Source organism: Bos mutus, chromosome 5 (genome assembly GCF_027580195.1).
Source record: "Bos mutus isolate GX-2022 chromosome 5, NWIPB_WYAK_1.1, whole genome shotgun sequence".
Lineage (NCBI taxonomy): Eukaryota > Metazoa > Chordata > Mammalia > Artiodactyla > Bovidae > Bos > Bos mutus.
This window is the reverse complement of record NC_091621.1, coordinates 110,301,508-110,318,640: the sequence shown is the minus strand read 5'-3', so window position 1 is coordinate 110,318,640 and position 17,133 is coordinate 110,301,508. Positions and strand designations below refer to the sequence as shown.

At 57.3% G+C, this 17,133-nt stretch overlaps 2 protein-coding genes across 2 annotated transcripts in view; both read right to left on the bottom strand.

Moving 5' to 3' along the window:
- Positions 1 to 221: 221 nt before the first annotated feature.
- On the bottom strand, positions 222 to 4,988 carry SLC16A8 (solute carrier family 16 member 8). The gene is made up of 4 exons (XM_070370156.1): positions 4,663 to 4,988; positions 3,816 to 3,959; positions 2,734 to 3,561; positions 222 to 529 (listed from the first exon to the last, which is right to left on the bottom strand). The coding sequence occupies exons 1-4, from the start codon at positions 4,874 to 4,876 to the stop codon at positions 222 to 224; spliced, it is 1,494 nt and encodes a 497-aa protein (XP_070226257.1). The 5' UTR covers positions 4,877 to 4,988.
- A 2,893-nt stretch (positions 4,989 to 7,881) lies between these two features.
- BAIAP2L2 (BAR/IMD domain containing adaptor protein 2 like 2) overlaps positions 7,882 to 17,133 on the bottom strand; it is a 28,968-nt gene continuing 19,716 nt past the window's right edge. The window contains exons 8-15 of the mRNA XM_070370155.1: positions 12,979 to 13,043; positions 12,762 to 12,912; positions 12,320 to 12,461; positions 11,932 to 12,157; positions 9,343 to 9,465; positions 8,823 to 9,030; positions 8,312 to 8,355; positions 7,882 to 8,106 (exon numbers count right to left, since the gene is read on the bottom strand). Coding sequence (XP_070226256.1) covers positions 8,031 to 8,106; positions 8,312 to 8,355; positions 8,823 to 9,030; positions 9,343 to 9,465; positions 11,932 to 12,157; positions 12,320 to 12,461; positions 12,762 to 12,912; positions 12,979 to 13,043 — 1,035 coding nt within the window. The 3' untranslated portion in view covers positions 7,882 to 8,030. The remainder of the gene's footprint in view (positions 8,107 to 8,311; positions 8,356 to 8,822; positions 9,031 to 9,342; positions 9,466 to 11,931; positions 12,158 to 12,319; positions 12,462 to 12,761; positions 12,913 to 12,978; positions 13,044 to 17,133) is intronic.

Below are 17,133 nucleotides of genomic sequence, written 5' to 3'. Positions count from 1 at the left end.
TCTTTGTCAGCTCAGTTTTATGAACTTCAGATTCACACAGGCTGTGCAACAGTGGCCTCACTGGCGGGACCAGGGCCACCCAGGGCAATTGAGGGTGGCAGCTCCCCTCATGGACCCCCAGAGGTGACCCCCAGGAGCAGCCCCCCACCCCCACCTGGTGTGGGGGCTCTGAGAGGGGAAGCCCCATTTCTGAAGTCCCTGCCACCTGGCGCTACACAGACTCAAGAGTCCAGCCCTGGCTCCATCTTCACCTCGGGTTGCGAAGGCCCAGTGCCCGGGCTTGGCACCTCCACGGCCTCAAGGCCACCGGGCTCCTCAGTGCCAGCGGGCGGGAGGTCAGAGTCCACTTCGGCCTCAGCCTCCTCCCCATCGCCAGCCCCGCCCTCGGTGCCTGGGCTGGGCGGGCCGTCCCTGGGGCGGCGCAGGCAACAGTTGGTGGCCACAGCCATGAAGATCCCCGCCAGGGCCACCTCGGAGCCTGCCAGGTAGAAGATGATCTCGTAGTTCTTGAGCGCGTCCACCAGGCGGCCTGAGGGGAGGGCAGATGGGAGGTGAGGGCAGGCAGGGGAGCCTACCCTTCACACACGCACACGCGCACATGGACACACGCAGTGCTCTTGGTGGGGCTCACGGGACACACTCCCCAGTCTTTGTTTCAGATGGCAAAAATCCATGAGGGTTCTGCCATCTGAGACCTTAAAACTGTCACTTCTCCTCCCTGGATCTCAGTTTCTTAAGTGATATGGGGCTTCTCCGGTGGCTCAGGGGTAAAGAATCTGCCTGCAATGCAGGAAACGTGGGTTCGAGCCCTGGGTCGGGAAGATCCCCTGGAGAAGGAAATGGCAACCCACTCCAGTACTGTTGCCTGGAGAATCCCATGGACAGAGAAGCCTGGTGGGCTACAGTCCATGGGATCACAAAAGAGTCAGACACGACTGAATGACTGAGCACATGGGGCCTGAGGTGAGGCAGCACTTAATAGGGCCCTCCTGTTCCCCAAATTCAAATTCCACATGTACCCTGGAACTGGCCCAGCTGGGGATATTTGACCTGGGAGTTGGGAGAGTACAGGGCTCAGCCTGGGGGCCCCAACTCTTGCTTTTTCCACCTAACCACCTTGGTCTTCAGGGGCCTGGTTCAGCTCTCTCCCAACCTCCCAGGCCAACCCCACTCCCAGGGGGCCCCATGTAACTCAGACTGAGCTATCATCAGCATGGGACTGGAGGCAGGGTTCGTGGAGAGATTACTCCTATTCTCTGTATTTTCCAAGCTTTCTATCACAGGTACCTGTTACTTTCATACTTGGCAAAGTCTTTTTATCTCCCCAGCCATGCTGCATGGCTTGCAGCATGCTAGTTCCCTGACCAGGGTTCGAACCCAGATTCCCCCCAGTGAAAGTGCAGAGTCCTAACCACCAGACTGCCAAGGAATTCCCTCAGGAAAATCTTTAAATTCCAAGTATTTCCCCTGAAGTGTGGCTCCTCAGATGCCTCGCTCTCTCAGGGGCCTCCTTGAAGCAGTCCACAGCAGGTTGTGACCCTCTCCGTATGCATCTCAGTGGCCTCAGGAGGTTCCCTGGTGGTCCTCAAGCCAGCTGCCCACCCTGGGCCCCTCTGAGCAGCACCCTAAACTTGCCTTCCTGATGCTAGCCCAGCAGCCAGTCCCACCCCACACGCAGTCCTCACCTTCTCACCCCAAGTACCTTCTCTGCCTATTAGATCCACCCCAGGGTCACACAAGAAAATGAAAGATGAGTCTCTGAGCCTCTGGCTGGTTTTATAACTTTTGGTGGTGGGCTCGGGGGCTGCTCACGCGGCTTCAGGAGCTTTGTGGTTCCACTGGGTCAGGTGAATTGGCAAAATTTGATGAGGGCGCTCAGCTAGCGTGGGCCATCTCAGCTGCAGCCTGGGCCCCAGCAAAGGTGGCCCATGTCATGGCTCCATCCCGGAGCCTGTGACCTCAGCTCTCTCCTGCTCATGGGCAGGCTTCCTGCCATTTCAGGGATAGCCTGACCACCCAGGAAGACCCTAGGAACTCCCACCTCCACCTTTCTGATCCTAGTTCCTGCCTTACTTGTACAGGGACAGTGTCCCCCAGACACACCCTGTGCCCTCTCCTGTGGGGTCCTGCCCTGCCCCGAAAGGCCACGCTCATGCCCACCCTGCAGGAAGCCTTACCCTGCCGCCTCATCAGGATGATTTCCTATGTGAGTGTAGAGCACCCAGCAGGCAGTGTGCACAGCAGAATACCCCAGCGCCCTGCCCCCTGTGAACTCTGCTCCTGGTTCCTCAAGGACACTCCCTATTCCAGTCACCCCTAGAGGCTGGGGAGACTAAAAACTCAGATGTAGTATTTCGGAGGTGTGGGCATTAAGCACTGGGCGGGCTCAGATCGGATTCTGGGACTGGCAACTTGAACTTGGCCTCTGTGCCTCCCTGCAGAAGGAGAATAAGCACCTGCACTTCACAAGGCCTTTGTGCCATCTGCTGGAGACCACCCACGTTGGGTTCTTCCTGGTACATTTCCTGGCTTTTCTGGCCCTACCCTGGAGCGGGTGGTACAGCTTGGAGGGGAGGCTAGTTGGCCATGGGAAGGGGAGTGTAACCGGGCTGTCTCTCCCGAAGGGGCCCTTCCCCTCCCCCGTCCCTGGATGTTCCATCCAGGATAAAGGGGTGGGGGGGCTTCCCTCGGACCCCGGGGCACTAGGCCACCCTCTCCTCCGACGGGGCGCACCGGCAGAGGGCGGTCCGATGAGCACAGCCACAGCCTCGAGGAGGAGGACCAGGCCCAGAGCACTGGGGAATCGGGGTGCGCCCACGGCCGCCATGAGCACCTCGAACTGCAGGGCGCCCACCATGCCGTAGGAGAGGCCGAAGGCGATGCAGAAGGCGACAAGGGCGCCGTAGCTGCGGGCCCGCGCGCTGCTCAGGTCCGTGAGCCCGTTGGCCATCAGGGCCAGGCTGAAGAGGTAGGCGACGTGTGGCCGCAGGCGCGCCAGGCCGGCCAGGGCGCCGCACGCCGGCCGCGCCACGATGTCAACGAAGCCCACGATGGAGAGCAGGAAGGCAGCCTCGGAGTCGGGCACGCCCGCGTCCTTGGCGTAGTTCACCAACAGGATGGCGGGCACGAAGAGCCCGAGCGCCATCAGGAACTTGGTGACGGCGTACACGGCGAAGGCGCGGTCGGCGCACACGGTCACGTCCAGCAGGCGCCGGCGGGTCCGACCGCCAGAGGGCGCCTTGCGCACGCGCGGTCCCGCGAGGTGCGCCTCCGCCTCGCCGGGCGCGTCTCCTGCGCTGTCCCTGCGCGGCCGCGGGCTGGGCCCCGGGGGCGGCCGCATGACGGCGCCGCACGCGCAGCAGTTCAGCAGGAGGCCGCCGAGCAGCAGGAAGCCGCCGCGCCAGCCGAAGTGCTCGAGCAGCTGCTGGCCGAGCGGCGACAGCGCCGACAGGAACACCGGGCTGCCGGCCGCCGCCAGCCCGTTGGCCAAAGGCCGCCGCCGCTCGAAGTACAGCCCCAGCATGATGAGCGATGGCTGGAAGTTGAGGGCCAGGCCCAGGCCTGCGGGCGAGGCAGTGCTGTACGGGGCTCTCCGAGGGCGCCCCCAGCCCAGCCCGCAGCGGGAAGCAGGGGCGAGCACCCCGCAGACACACACCCCCGCCCCAGGGCGGACAGACCAAGGGATGGGGTGAACTGAGCCGAGGGACGAGGACCGCCCATCATGGGGAAACTGAGGACAAGGAGGTCTGGTGGCAAGGTCTCCTGATCCCACCCGCAACCCCATCCCCAAGGAGGGGAGCAGTGGGCGCCCTCACCTGTGAGCACCCCAGCTGTCAGGTATAGCTCCAGAAGGCGCGTGGCGAAAGATGCTAGGATCATGCCAGCCGAGGCCAACAGCCCACCCACCAGCATCACCGGGCGACATCCAAAGCGGGTCACAAGGATGCTGGACACCGGGCCTGTGGGCAGAGCAGGGTCACCAGTCGGGCTGGACCCCTCTCTGGCAGACACTCCAGGCTTTGTACCTCCCAGCCTTGAGAGATGACTTGAAGGGATGAGGTCACTCGCCCCCAGTTCAGAGAGTGCAGGGGCTTGGGCAAAGTCACACAGCTTGGCTGGGACACACCAAAGAGAGCCCTATGGGGGACACAAGGGGTGGAGCCTGTACTGCTCCCCTGCCTTCCTGAGACCATGGAAGGTGAATAGCAGAAGGGGCTTCATTCCCTTAGGAGCTGCCTTCCTCCCCAGGCTGCCCCCCTCCCGCCCACCCCTCACCTCCATCATCCACACGGCTTGGCTAGGAGGACTCCAGCATCGCCCCCCATCCCCACCCAGGTGGTCTAGGGCTTTGGGATTGGGAATCTTATTTAGATCTCAGTTTCCCCACCTGTAACATAGGCGGGTGTGGGTCTTTTGACAGAAATGGAGGGGCCCTTCCAGCTGGCCAAGCTTGCCAGATCAGCCACCTGGGGGTGGGCTCCACCAGTGGCCACTACTCCCCTCTCTGGTGCTAACGCTTCCACAGGAAGGCAGGGGTTTCCATGCCCTCCCCGAGGGGCCTGGGGGATGCTCAAGGGATCAGATGTCTCCTGGTCCCTGGTCCCGATCCTCAATCCTGGGCTTGGGGGAAAGGAGAGGTGTCCGCGAGGAGGGGGCGCGGACCTGTGCCGTAAAGCATGGCGAGCATAATGGAGGACACCCAGGCTGTGTCGCTGTAGCCCGCGCCGAAGTCGCGCATAAGCGCGCGGAAGAAGACGCTCACGGCCTTGGGGAAGCCATAGGCGAAACCCGTGATCACGAAGCAGGCGCCCAGCACAGCCCAGCCCCAGCCCCCGTCTGGGGGGCCGGGGCCCCGCCGGGGACCGCTAGCGCCCATCGCTGCCGCCTCTGGTGGAAGAGAGGGGACAAGAGGTTGTGGCGAGGGTCTGTAGCCAGACAAGAAAGGGAGATGGAGACCCACGGTGGGGAAACTGAGGTACAAGAGTACCAGGTGAGCCCTGCTCAGAGAATGGATCCAGGAGCGGAAACCGAGGTAGCACCTCATCCCAAGCCTCCCCTCCTTCAAGGGACGTGAAGGATGAGGGGAGGGTAATAGAGTCGTTCCCACCTGAGTCTTGACCTCAGGAAGACTCCCTCTGGAGGGCACTCCTTGTCCCTCAGGACCTAGCAATGTCAGGAAAAGGGGGTTCGGGTGAGTGGGAGAGGGCGACCATTGGTGTGTGACTGGAGGCATGTGTGGGGACCGAAGATGTCCCCAGTGTGCACATGTGAGGGTCTCAGGACAAAGGAACAAGCACGGTGGAGCGGGAGACGAGTGCCAGCTGCAGAATGGGGGGAGTTCATTTTCCTCCTTGGCCTTGGGGTATGTTCTTAATTCTCCTCAGCGATCGGGAATGTCTACTGTCATTTAGAACATTATGGAGGAAAAATCAAAGCACGCTGTAATAACATCAGCCTTGTCTCAGAAGCCAAGGGAGCGGAGTTCCAATTCATCCCAGCTTAGCCAGGGATTTGCTCTGTGATTTGGGCCAGTCCCCTCCCCTTGACTGAGCCTCAGTTTTCCTACCTGTAAGATGGGTGACTGATCATCCCAGGTCAGCGGGGGATCTTGGTGGGGGGTGGTCAGATCTCTGGCTCCACTGGATAAATGGGAACCTTTGAGGAGGCACTGGAAGAGAGACCCTATCCCTCCAAACCCTGAGCAGCTCCCCATCCCCTCCACACCCCCCGAGCTCCACCCAAGGGTTCACGCAGCAGCCCCAGGTGCCTCTATAACAGATCAGGAGGGGGCTCTGGATGGATCAGCCCAAGCTGGGGGCAGAAGCCTCCCTCCCTTCTGCAACCCCTCTGTGCTGGGATCTCCTTCCTGACTTTGGGTAATGCCAAGGTATCCAGGACTCTACTCCCCACCCCAGGACCAAGTTCTGGCTTTTCCTGCATCAGCCCCTCACCACAGGTGAAGCCACTTGAGCACCAAGACAAGAGGTGGTCCCAGGCAGCCCTCCCCCCACTCTTACCTGAGCTGTCCCGTGGGTTTGGGTATCCAGCCTCACATCTCCTGAGGCATGCAGGAAGGGGCCAGCCCACCGGCTCCCCTGTGAAGGCCTAGCCAGGTGGGGGCTGCCTCCCAGGCTTCCTGCAGATCAGCGCTGGCTGAACTCTGGCAGCTCACTCCCCCAAGCCTGGGGCTTAGTGCTCCCCCACCCCATCCCCTCTAAGAGGCTTTCTGCTGGAAGCTGGGAGGGGAGAAGGAACAGGGCAGCAGCTGCCCCACAGGGCCAGGCTGCCCTCCATGGTGGGGCTCCCTGTCCCAGGCCCATCCAGGGAGAGCTAGAGATAGGTGGGTTCCCTCATTTCCTGGGGCCTTGGACAGAAGACACACAGGGCCCTGCTCTGTGGGGTCCTTGTGGTACAAGGGGCACAGCCCTGCCCTGGAGAGGCCCCGCCAGCCCTAATCACCTCAACTCCTCCCGTGTCCCCCACCCCCAGGCCACATTCCAGGAGGGCCCTCTGTGGCTTTCCCCTGGATAAGACTAATCCAGGCTGGATAGCCTGGGACGTGAGGGGGTGGGGAGGGGCCAGAACAAAGGGTGCTGTGTCCCAGGGTGCCAGAAGGTGACCTGCTGGTGGTCCCAGGCCTCAGTGACTGCCACCCCTCCCTCTCTGGGGAACCCACAGCAGAAATGAGCCTGGGCAGAGATGGGGGATATAGCCTGTAGGAGTTAGGGCAAACCTAAAGACTTGCTTGGGCTTCCCTGGTGGCTCAATGGTAAAGAATCTGCCTGCCAATGGAGGAGAAAGATTCGATCCCTGGTTCGGGAAGATCCCCTGGAGGAGGAAATGGCAACCCACCCCAGTATTTTTGCCTGGGAAATCCCATGGACAGAGGAGCCAGGTGGTCTACAGCCCACGGCGTTGGAGTCGGACACGACTGAGCGACTAAGCATGAGCATAAAAGACTTGCTTAAAAGGAGGGATGTGAGGGGCTGGGAGTAGCGAGGTCTCCCCACCTTTAGGAACTTCTGGACTTTCCAGTGTGAGGTCTCCATCCCAACCTGCCCCTGTGCACGTCAGTTGCTCAGTCATGTCTGACTCTTTGTGACCCCATGTACGGCAGCATGCCAGGCTTCCCTGTCCATTACCATCTCCCGGAGCTTGCTCAAACTCATGTCCATCAAGTCGATGGTGCCATCCAACCATCTCATCCTGTCGTCCCCTTCTCCTCCAGCCTTCAATCTTTTCTAGCATCAGGGTCTTTTCCAAGGAGTCAGCTCTTCACATCTGATGGCCAAAGTATTGGAGCTTCAGCTTCAGCATCAGTCCTTCCAGTGAGCATTCAGGACTGACTTCCTTTAGGATGGACTGGTTGGATATCCTTGCAGTCCGAGGGACTCCTAAGAGTCTTCTCCAGCACCATAGATCAAAAGCATCAATTCTTTCGTGCTCAGCTTTCTTTATGTTCCAACTCTCACATCCATACGTGACTACTGGAAAAACTGTAGCTTTGACTAGATGGACCTTTGTAGGCAAAGTAATGTCTCTGCTTTTTTATATGCTGTCTAGGTTGGTCAAAGTCAACCTGCCCCACCCTGTCCCCTAAATCAGACTCTGCCAGGCTGGCTGATGTGTTGCACTTGCTTTATTTCTCACCATTTACAAAAGTTAAACAGGGAGCTATGTGGGGTGGGAGAGGGGGTGTGCAAGGGGCTTCTCCCCACTGGGACAGAGAAGGGGGAAGAGTTTGAGGGGGCACAAGGTAGGCCCCCAGGGAGAGTCCGGAGTCCCTGGAGGGGAAGAAATGGTTCTGTCCCCTAATTCCGCCTGCTTTCGTTTGAAGGGCCCAGACCCTAGGCCAATGCCCTTGGAACTGCTCAGGCTGGGGTGTGGTTTGGGGAGGGGCGGTCACCCCCCGGTACCAAGGCCCCAGCTCCTTGGATCCACTGCTGCTGCTTCCGCTGCCGCCAGCTCTAGGCAGCTGGGCAGGTGTGGGTGGCGGGGACGACCTCAGACTCCAGGTGGAGGAAGGCGCCTCAGCGGATGAGGGGCGCTGAGCGGTCATTGGTGACGGTGGGACGCAGCTTTACGGTAGCAAAGGGGTTCGTACCCCTGCCGGGGGTGGTGGGGAGAGGAGGGAGTGAGAGGGGCCAGGTCCCCAACTGGCTGGGGATCTGGGGGAGGCATCTGGGCATCTGAGCCAGGGGTCCGCCCCTACCTCCTGTGCCCACGGGGTCACCTCCACTCAGGCCCACCGTGTCTCCCCCACAGCCCTCTGCCGAGCCCAGCTCCCTCTGACACTTGCTCGGGGACTCACCGAGGGAAGAGCTCTGGGGGTTGCTGCTCCCAGGATGCAAGTTTCTGCAGTGAGGGGGAGGGAGGATCGGGTTTGGTGGGGAAGGAGCAAGCGAGTCCCCCACCCAGCTCCCCACTCCAGCAGGGCAGAGGACTGGCCCAGAGGCCTCTGCAGTGCCAAGCTCCTGCGAGATGAGGTCAAGCATTTGAAAACACAAAATGCTGTGGGTGTAGACTCAAGGAGCCTCTGGGCCAAGTGCCATCTCCCAGGACTAACACCGCCCCAGAGGGGGCCCTTTTCCAGTGCTCCTATCAGGACTCTGGGGCTCCCCTCTGCTAGAGGAATCTTTCCCCCCCACCCTCCACCCCGGACTCAAGAAGCCCATTCTGTCCTTCCCTGCACAGATGGGCAGGCTGCGGCTGGGCTGGGAGGGTCCCCTCCAGCCAGCCAAGGGATGGCAGGGAGGGTTACCTGGTCTCCCTGCCCACTGCCCCACCCCGGGGTTGAGAGCAGGCTGCAAGAGGGGGCTCACCTTGACGTCACTGGCCACCCCCATGCTGCCCATGCTACTTCGGCGGCTGCTGGGCAAGGGTGTAGGTGCGGGGCTGGGGGTGCGGCTCGGGATGTGGCTTGGGGTTCGGGAGCGGGACTGGCCATCCCAGTAGTCCGAAGATGCTGTGGAGTTGCCTGGTCGGTCCAGGAGGTCATCAAGGCTGTGGCTACCCCGGAGCGGGTAGGACCTGAGTCCAGAGAAAGGAGAGAAGAGAAGAGAGTCAGGGTTCAGGCCCTGCTGCATCCAACCCCATCTGCTGGGCCCCTGAGCATCCCACATCCTCTTCCCCTGGGTGAAAGGAGACTGTTGGCTTGAAGGCAGTCCTGAGAGGGACGGACAATGACCTTCAGCCTGTAGTGAGATGGGGGCGCCCTTTCTCCAGGGGCCAAGGGAGGCTGGGCCCACTCAGGACTGCAGCTCAGAGATGCCCTCCCTGGTGGGTGGGGCCACTGCCCCCGCCACCCACTGAAGCCCCTGCCCTACCTCTGACCAGCGGTACCTGGAAGGCAGCTCATTCACAGGGCTCCTGGGGTTCATGGAGGTCACTGGGTTCAAGGGGTTCATGGGATTCACGGGCAGCTCGTCCAAAGGCTTCACATAGGCCTCAGGGAACCAGCCGCTCCTGTAGGGTGGAAGCAAGAGGCCCAACAGCAGTGATCAAAATGCCACTTCTAAGAGGGGTCGACGACTACTGGGCACTGCTGTGTGCCAGGCGTGGCTCAGAGTAACTCCTTTCATTTTTTGAAGGAAGTCTTTGCTGTCACTCAAAGCCACCCGCCCAGACTCATGGGTCCTACCAGGGGCTGGGGTGTCTTAGAGAGGGGGAACTGGAGATCTGAGAAGGAAATCATTGTATCTGAGGACATGGAGTGACAGTTTCATTCCCTACTCACTGAGCACCCACTACACGAGGGCCCATGGAGAGCCAGACGCAATCCCTGCTCCCCTGGGGCTCCCAGCCCGGCAGGGAGACAGATCCACAAACAGATGATTACGAGGGTGATGCCCAGGGGAGAGGGTGGGCTGGGGTGGGGGACCACAGGCAGCTGTGGGAGCCCAGAGGAAAGAGCACCGGAGCCAGGGGTGCCTGGCTATTAACCCTCCACCCTGGGCCCCCTGGTTCCGGTGACTCTGGGCATCCTGCCCCTGGAGACTTTGTCTGATTGGAAGCTCATTACTGCACCTTCAGAGCAGCCGGGGTCAAAGGAGAGACACTACGATCGATGTTCCCTAGCCTTTTCAGATTCCACGGAATCCATCAGATTATGCAGAACACCTGGGCAAGTGTTCTCCAAAGAGCCACCATAGACGCCCCACCTCAAACCTGATCGACAACATTCTCACCTAAAGGTAACTGGAAGCTATTTCAACTCAAACTGACAAAGTAAAACCATTTTCAGAGCGTTTTAGTTCTCTTTTCACCATAATATGCCTACTAATGAAACTTGCCATCATTTTCCCTAACCTGAATCACAGAAAGAATAATGATGTCCCAGGACTGTGATTTGAGACCTCTGATCTAAAAATCATACCTCTGATTTTTTTAATTAATTTTAATTGGAGGCTAATTACTTTACAATATTGCAGTGGTTTTTGCCATACATCGACATGAATCAGCCATGGGTGTACATGTGTCCCCCATCCTGAACCCCTCTCCCCACCCCATCCCTCAGAGTCGTCCCAGTGCACCGGCTTTGAGTGCCGTTTCACACATCGAACTTGGACTGGTGATCTGTCTCACATATGGTAATACACATGTTTCAGTGCTATTCTCTCAAATCATCCCATCTCACAGAGTCCAAAAGTCTGTTCTTTACATCTGTGTCTCTTTTGTTGTCTCGCATATAGAGTCATCGTTACCATCTTTCTCAATTCCATATATATGCGTTAATATACTGTTCTAGGCGGTTTTATAATCAGGTCTTCCCAGGAGGTTGGCTACATGCCTGTTTAGGGAACTTTCAGGGTGGCACCCTGCTGCCCTCCGACGTGGGCCTGCAAAGCAGGTGTCTTTCCCACCACCTGTGTTCTTGGTTACATCTCTACCCATTGGCTCCTCCTTCTGTTCCTTATCCATTCAGTCACCTGCCATCCACCCATCTATCCACACAATCATGCTGTCCACGCATCACTCATCCATGAGGGCAACCACCCCAGGACCGCCAATCCACTAACCCATCCATCAGCACTTGCCCACTGCCCACCTCTCTGTCAATCCACTCACACACCTCTCCCAATTAGTCTAGACGTGCACCCCCCATCTGTGCATCTTTCCGTGCCCCCCTGTATCTGCCCATCTGCTCATAGGAACAAGCATCCGCCTGCCTACAACATCCTCATCCAGTAACCACCTACTAACCCACCCGGTGAGCACCCTCACGTGCACCTGCTGACTCCTCTGTGGATGTTCCATTCATTCATCCCCTCTTATCCTCACTCATTCCTCTCTCCTTAGCATGAGTGGGCCTGAGCACCACACAGTCTCTTGCCCGTAAAGCCCTGGGGGGAAGGCACTGTGTGGCTGCAGCGAGCTCCCACCTTCCCTCTTTTCTCTGGCAGAAAGAGTGGTCCCTGCTCTCCTCCAGGCTTGCAGCGACTGCAGTGTACTCCCCCGCCTCCCCCTTTTCTACTGCCTGGTGTCAAAAGCAGCCCCCGTTTATGTTCTCTAAGGATTTCCCCCGTGTCTGACTGCGAGGGAGTGAGCACACTCGGCTTGCAAGGTCCCAGCATCTCCCCTGCACCTGGCCCACCTCTCTGTCCAGTCTCTTCTCAGAGCTTGGCTCACTTTGAGGTGCATGGTGGGTGCTCAAGCAGTAAGGTTTCGTAGTGTTCCCATTTGTGAGAGAACCTTTCCCTTCCCCATCCTCTACCATCCTCTCAAGGGCCACCACCCTGAACTTGGTAAAGAGGTTCTTCCTTCCCTGCCAGAAGGGATGAGGAAAATAGGGTGGGACGAGGAGAAGGATGGGAAAAGGGGAGAGCTGTCCGAGGCCTCAGGGACAGCTGCTATCCTGGAAGACTCGGAGCTGGAACCCAGGCCATCCAGTCCTCCTTCCAACCCACCCTGCGCCCCGGGGCTCCCACTCACGAGGATGAGCCCTCCAGCTTGCCATAGAGCCAGCCGTTCTGGGCTTCGGGCACCAGCACCTCGACGACGTCTCCGGCCGAGAAGCGCAGCAGCGTGTGGTTGGCGCCCTCCGAGTGTGAGACCAGAGCGCGGACTCTCCGGGCGCAGCCGCCGCCGCCCCCACCGCCCGGGCGCTCGCCGAAGGAGTTGGAGCGCGAGCGCTGGGTGCTGCTGCTGTAGAGCGAGGCTGAGGGAGGGGCGGGAGAGCGCCGTGCCACGTGGGTGGGAAGTCCTCCCTGGCGTCTACCCTCGATCCCTCCTGCTGCCGCGCAACCTCGGTTCCTCTTCCCGGCCCCAGGTCCCCAGCCTGAGACCCCGGCCCTCCCTCTGCGCTCCGGGGGCTACTCACAGGCGGACGGCGTCCGGGGCAGGGACCGGCGGTGGTCTGGCTCCAGCTGGGACGCGGACCTCGCCTCGGCGGGCTCGGGGCCGTAGGAGCCGGAGCCGTGCCGGCTGCGGGGGGAGCCGAACTCTCCCAGGGCCCTCTGGGGCTGCTAGGGGCAGACGGGCAGGGGAGGGTGGGGCGGGGAGGGGCGGGGCGCGGCGCCCTATTCCAGCCCCCACCCCCAGTCCCAGGCCTCGGCGTAGGGGTTCTCGGGCCGCCGGCCGAGCCACCACGGGGGCGCGGAGGCCGCGCCGGGGCGGAAGGAGCGGCGGAGGGGCGCTGCGTAGACCGGAGCCCTCGGGGGGAGGAGGCTCCAGGCGGCGGGCCTCAGGCCCCAGGGTCCCGCGGAGGGTGCCGGGGGCGGCGGGGGCGCGAACGGCGGCGGCGGGGGCGCCCAGGGCCTCACCATGTCCAGGCGGGTGGGCGTCAGGCGGCCCGAGGGGTAGGGCGGCCCCAGCACGGGGCCCAGCAGGCCCGGGGAGTGGGCGCGCGATGGGCTGCGGCTGGCCTCCGACTGCTCCTTCCACAGCAGCACGCGGTTCTGGAGCATCCCGGGCCTGGCCAGGGGGGGACGCGAGGGTCAGCGAGGTCTGAGCAGCCAGCTCCCAGACTGCCCAGGGGACCGAAAAGTGGCACCCTCGACCTGGAAACTCGGGCCCTGCAAGCTGAGGGTGGCCGGAATTTCTAGCTGGAAGGAACCAGAGGTCGCTGTGGTCACTTTGGGGTCATACACCGTCCGGGCCTCCCGGTCCTTTGTCGAAGGCTCTTCAGTTTTCCTGGAGGGGCCTCCCCTGGCCCCTCTCTCAGTCTGTGTGCTTTGAGTGGGGCTCCGCCTCGATCTGATACCGGGGTAGGGGTACAATATAGGTTTGACCACTTGGGTTGCTCCAAGACTTCCCTGGTGGCTCAGACGGTAAAGTGTCTGCCTACAATGCGGGAGACCCAGGTTCCATCCCCGGGTTGGGAAGATCTCCTGGAGAAGGAAATGGCAACCTACTCCAGTATTCTTGCCTGGAAAATCCCGTGGACAGAGGAGCCTGGTAGGCTGCAGTCCATGGGGTCGCAAACAGTCGGACACAACTGAGTGACTTCACTTTCACTTCATCCTCCTGGCTACAGAGATGGAGTCAGGGATGGGCACCTACCAAAAACTGTGACCGAAGAGCCAGTCCCAGGACTTGCCCTGGAATAATCTGGAAAATTTTATTCTCTCACCTCATGGAGTTTGCTAGATATCAAGAGAGGGTGAAGGCAGAGGAAACTTCAGCTAAGCAACAGAGAGGGGCAAATTTCTGATGACAGCTTGTGTACTCCTGGATCCAACTATACCTGAAAGGCTCAAACTTCCCAGTGACTAATAAACACTTTTGTGTAAGCCAGCTTGAGTAGTTGTCTAGAAGAAGCCTTTCAAATAGTTCTTCCAATAAGCATCCCTTTTCTAGTATCCCCAATACATGGGCATCTAATTCTGTTTGGATACCTTCAAGGACAAGAAACTCAGCAGCTGACCACATAGTCCATAAAAACGTGGGATTGGGGAGGGCTTTAAATGTTAGACCTGCTGTGCTTATTAATCATGTTTTAAATTTTCTGTATTTTATGTTTTGACATCCTCTGTGTGTATGTATGTGCTCAGTCACTCAGTCGTGTCTGACTCTTTGCCACCCCATGGACTGTAGTGCGCCAGGCAATCTGTCCATGGAATTTTCCAGTCAAGGATACTGGAGCGAGTTGCCAGATAATGCTTTGACATCCTGGGCCTTGCTAATTCTGAAAAGACTGCACCTCACTGCTACTGCTGCTGCTAAGTCGCTTCAGTCACGTCCGACTCTGTGCAACCCCTAGATGGCAGCCCATCAGGCTCCCCGGTCCCTGGGATTCTCCAGGCAAGAACACTGGAGTGGGTTGCCATTTCCTTCTCCAATGAATGAAAGTGAAAAGTGAAAGTGAAGTCGCTCAGTAGTGTCCGACTCCTAGAGACCCCATGGACTGCAGCCTACCAGGCTCCTCCGTCCATGGGATTTTCCAGGCAAGAGTACTGGAGTGGGGTGTCATTGCCTTCTCCCACAGGGCTAGATAATTCCTAGAGATAGTAAACAATTTGAGCACACTTTTCATCAACCAATCAAAACCCCATATCTTGGGACTTCCCTGTGGTTAAGACTCCACACTTCCACTGCAGGGGGGGCTGGTTACATCCCTGGTCCGGGAACTAAAATCTCATGTGCTGGGTGGTGCAGTGAAAAAAAATAAAAACAAACCAAGAAACGAAAAAGCCTGCATCCTCAATTATCTCCTTCTAACACACACAGAGACAGCATTTCCCCTGCCCTAAATCATCCAAGCCAGGTACTGGACAACTAGAGACAACTCCTATAGCCCAGAGCTCACTGAAATCATTAGAATCATCTAGTTCTAAACCTGCCGACCCTGCTTGGCCCATCCCTTCACCCAGAAACCATAATCAAGGTTCTGAGCCATACTTTCCCTTGGCTGCTTCTGCCTCTTAACCAAACCCTGGTGCTACCCCAACTTGGCCCTGCATGTCGTGGCATGGCCCTTTCTCTTGGAAAGTGTGATATGTAATAAAACTTCTTTCAGTGGCTTGGATCGCTCTGTGTGGTCACTCAGGTCATCCTAGGTACAATCAGAACACCCTGCTCTCCAGTTATAAATGTCTCTCCATTTTCTATTCAAACATTGGCTCCCTCAAGGCCAAGTTCAGGACTGTCGCCTTAGGAAAAATAAAAAGCTTCTTTTTGAGGACCTCCCTGGTGGTCCAGTGGCTAAGACTCTGTGCTTCCAATGCAAGGGGTCAGAGTTCAACTTTGGTCAGGGAACTAGATCCCGCCAGTGGCAACCAGGGGCTTTGCCGGTGGCACTAGTGGTAAAGAACCCACTTGCCAGTGCAGGAGATGTAAGAGACGGGTTTGATCCCTAGGTCTGGAAAAACCCCTGGAGGAGGGCACGGCAACACACTCCAGTATTCTTGTCTGGAGAACCCCATGGACCGAGGGGCCTGGTGGGCTTACAGTCCATAGGGTCGCGGAGTCAGAAATAAGTGAAGCGACTTAGCATGCACACCGCAAACCGAGAGTTCGCCTGCCAAAACTAAAGATCCCACGTGCTGCAACTAAGACCTGGAATGGCCAAATTTGAAAAAGTATAAAACAAGCTTCCCTTTGTTGAGCATCAACTCTGTGCCAGGCCCAGGGTTAAAGGCTTTACCTCCATTATCTTACTAGATTCTTCCAATGGCCTGGGAGGTAGGTGTCATTATTACAAAAGAAGATGCTGAGGATCAGAGCAGTTAATGACTGTCTCAAGGTCTCGAATCTAGTAAGCAACGGAGTGGCCTGTACTTGTCTGTCCTGAGGAAGCTTCCTGTGACTGTACTTTCCAATGATTGTTCCCTTCAGTCTGGCCCAGTTGCTGAAAATCTGATCTCAGGCAGCAAAACAGAGCTCACGTCACAGGAGCAACTAGTCCAGTTGGTCACTAGGTGTCCACCCCCTCTTTGCCTTGCATAATTAATTAGCAAAACAACAGAAAGACAAAATGCCAAAGGCCTTTGTACACTTGTTTTGGAGGCAGTTAGCAAAGCACGAGCATACGATTTTGCTTACCATAAAGAAGGGTTTTTGTCCAATCTGAGAGCACCTGCCAGGGTACTAGGGGAGTCTCAGAGTCTTGGCCTGGACAAGACTCAAGTTGACTGGCTCCCCTCAGCCCTGCATGTAGGCAGCTTAGTCGGTGGTTGGGAAGAAACATAGAGTAGACCATGGGAGAATTTCAAAAATCGTAACGGAGAGCGAAAGCCATTCTAAGTATGAGACAACTCCCCCAAACTATAGAAGACTGGTAAACCTAACTAAAAATATATATTTTTTAACATGGCAAAACTCACAATAAGCAAAATCAAGTGATCAATGACAAATTGGGAAAATGTTTGCAACTCATCACCAAGAAAGGCTACTTTCAGTAACATATCAAGAGTTCCTATAAATTCATAAGAAAAATGGAGGAAAAGATACTGACCTGTCACAGTAAAGGAAATCAAATGGCTCTGAAACATGAAAAGATGTCAACCTCACTTATAAGACAAGTGTAATGTAAAACTACACCAAGATACCATTTTAACCTTTCTGATTAGTGAAGATCACTGTTGTCAAGGAAATAGGGAATCTCCGCCCTTGCTGGTGGAAATATAAATTGGTATAGCCAATGTTTCTATCCCTGGACACACTAATCCCATTTCTAGGTACTTATCCTAGAGATCTACTTGCACAACTGAGATAAACCCAGGGTATAAAGGCATGTTATTGATTAGACTTGGGCTAAGCAAGGGCTGATCACTGGAGACAGAAGAGAAAGACACCTTTTTGAGCTTTGGCACTTAGAGTTCTTTCAAATCTTGTGCATTCTGCGTATAGAAATAGTTAGCAGGTACATATTTATATTTAACTGTCTTAGGAGTTAGATCTTGTATGTTCTAAAGCCCAGCTGGCTCCGAAAACACGCTACATATTCCCCCATACCTACGGGAAGTCTGGTTCATTTAATCAACTGCTTCCTCCTGAGAGGTGATCACTCAGCAGGAAGCAGCCTTTCTCCTCTTAATGCTGGAGTTAACTGTTCAGGATACAGGCAGAAAGAGGAGTTTCCTTCCAAAGAAGATATATACATGGCCAACAAGTAGGTTGGATCATTGAAAAAGCAAGAGAGTTCCAGAAAGACATCTGCTTTATTGATTACGCCAAAGCCTTTGACTGTGTAGA

Excerpts from the sequence above, each read along its gene's own strand:
- SLC16A8 (XM_070370156.1), bottom strand. The coding sequence starts at position 4,876 with ATGGGCGCTAGCGGTCCCCGGCGGGGCCCCGGCCCCCCAGACGGGGGC. Across the intron at positions 3,960-4,662 it reads CGCCATGCTTTACGGCACAG|GCCCGGTGTCCAGCATCCTT; the intron begins GTCCGCGCCCCC and ends CTCTGCCCACAG. Across the intron at positions 530-2,733 it reads CATCGGACCGCCCTCTGCCG|GCCGCCTGGTGGACGCGCTC; the intron begins GTGCGCCCCGTC and ends CCCTCCCCTCAG.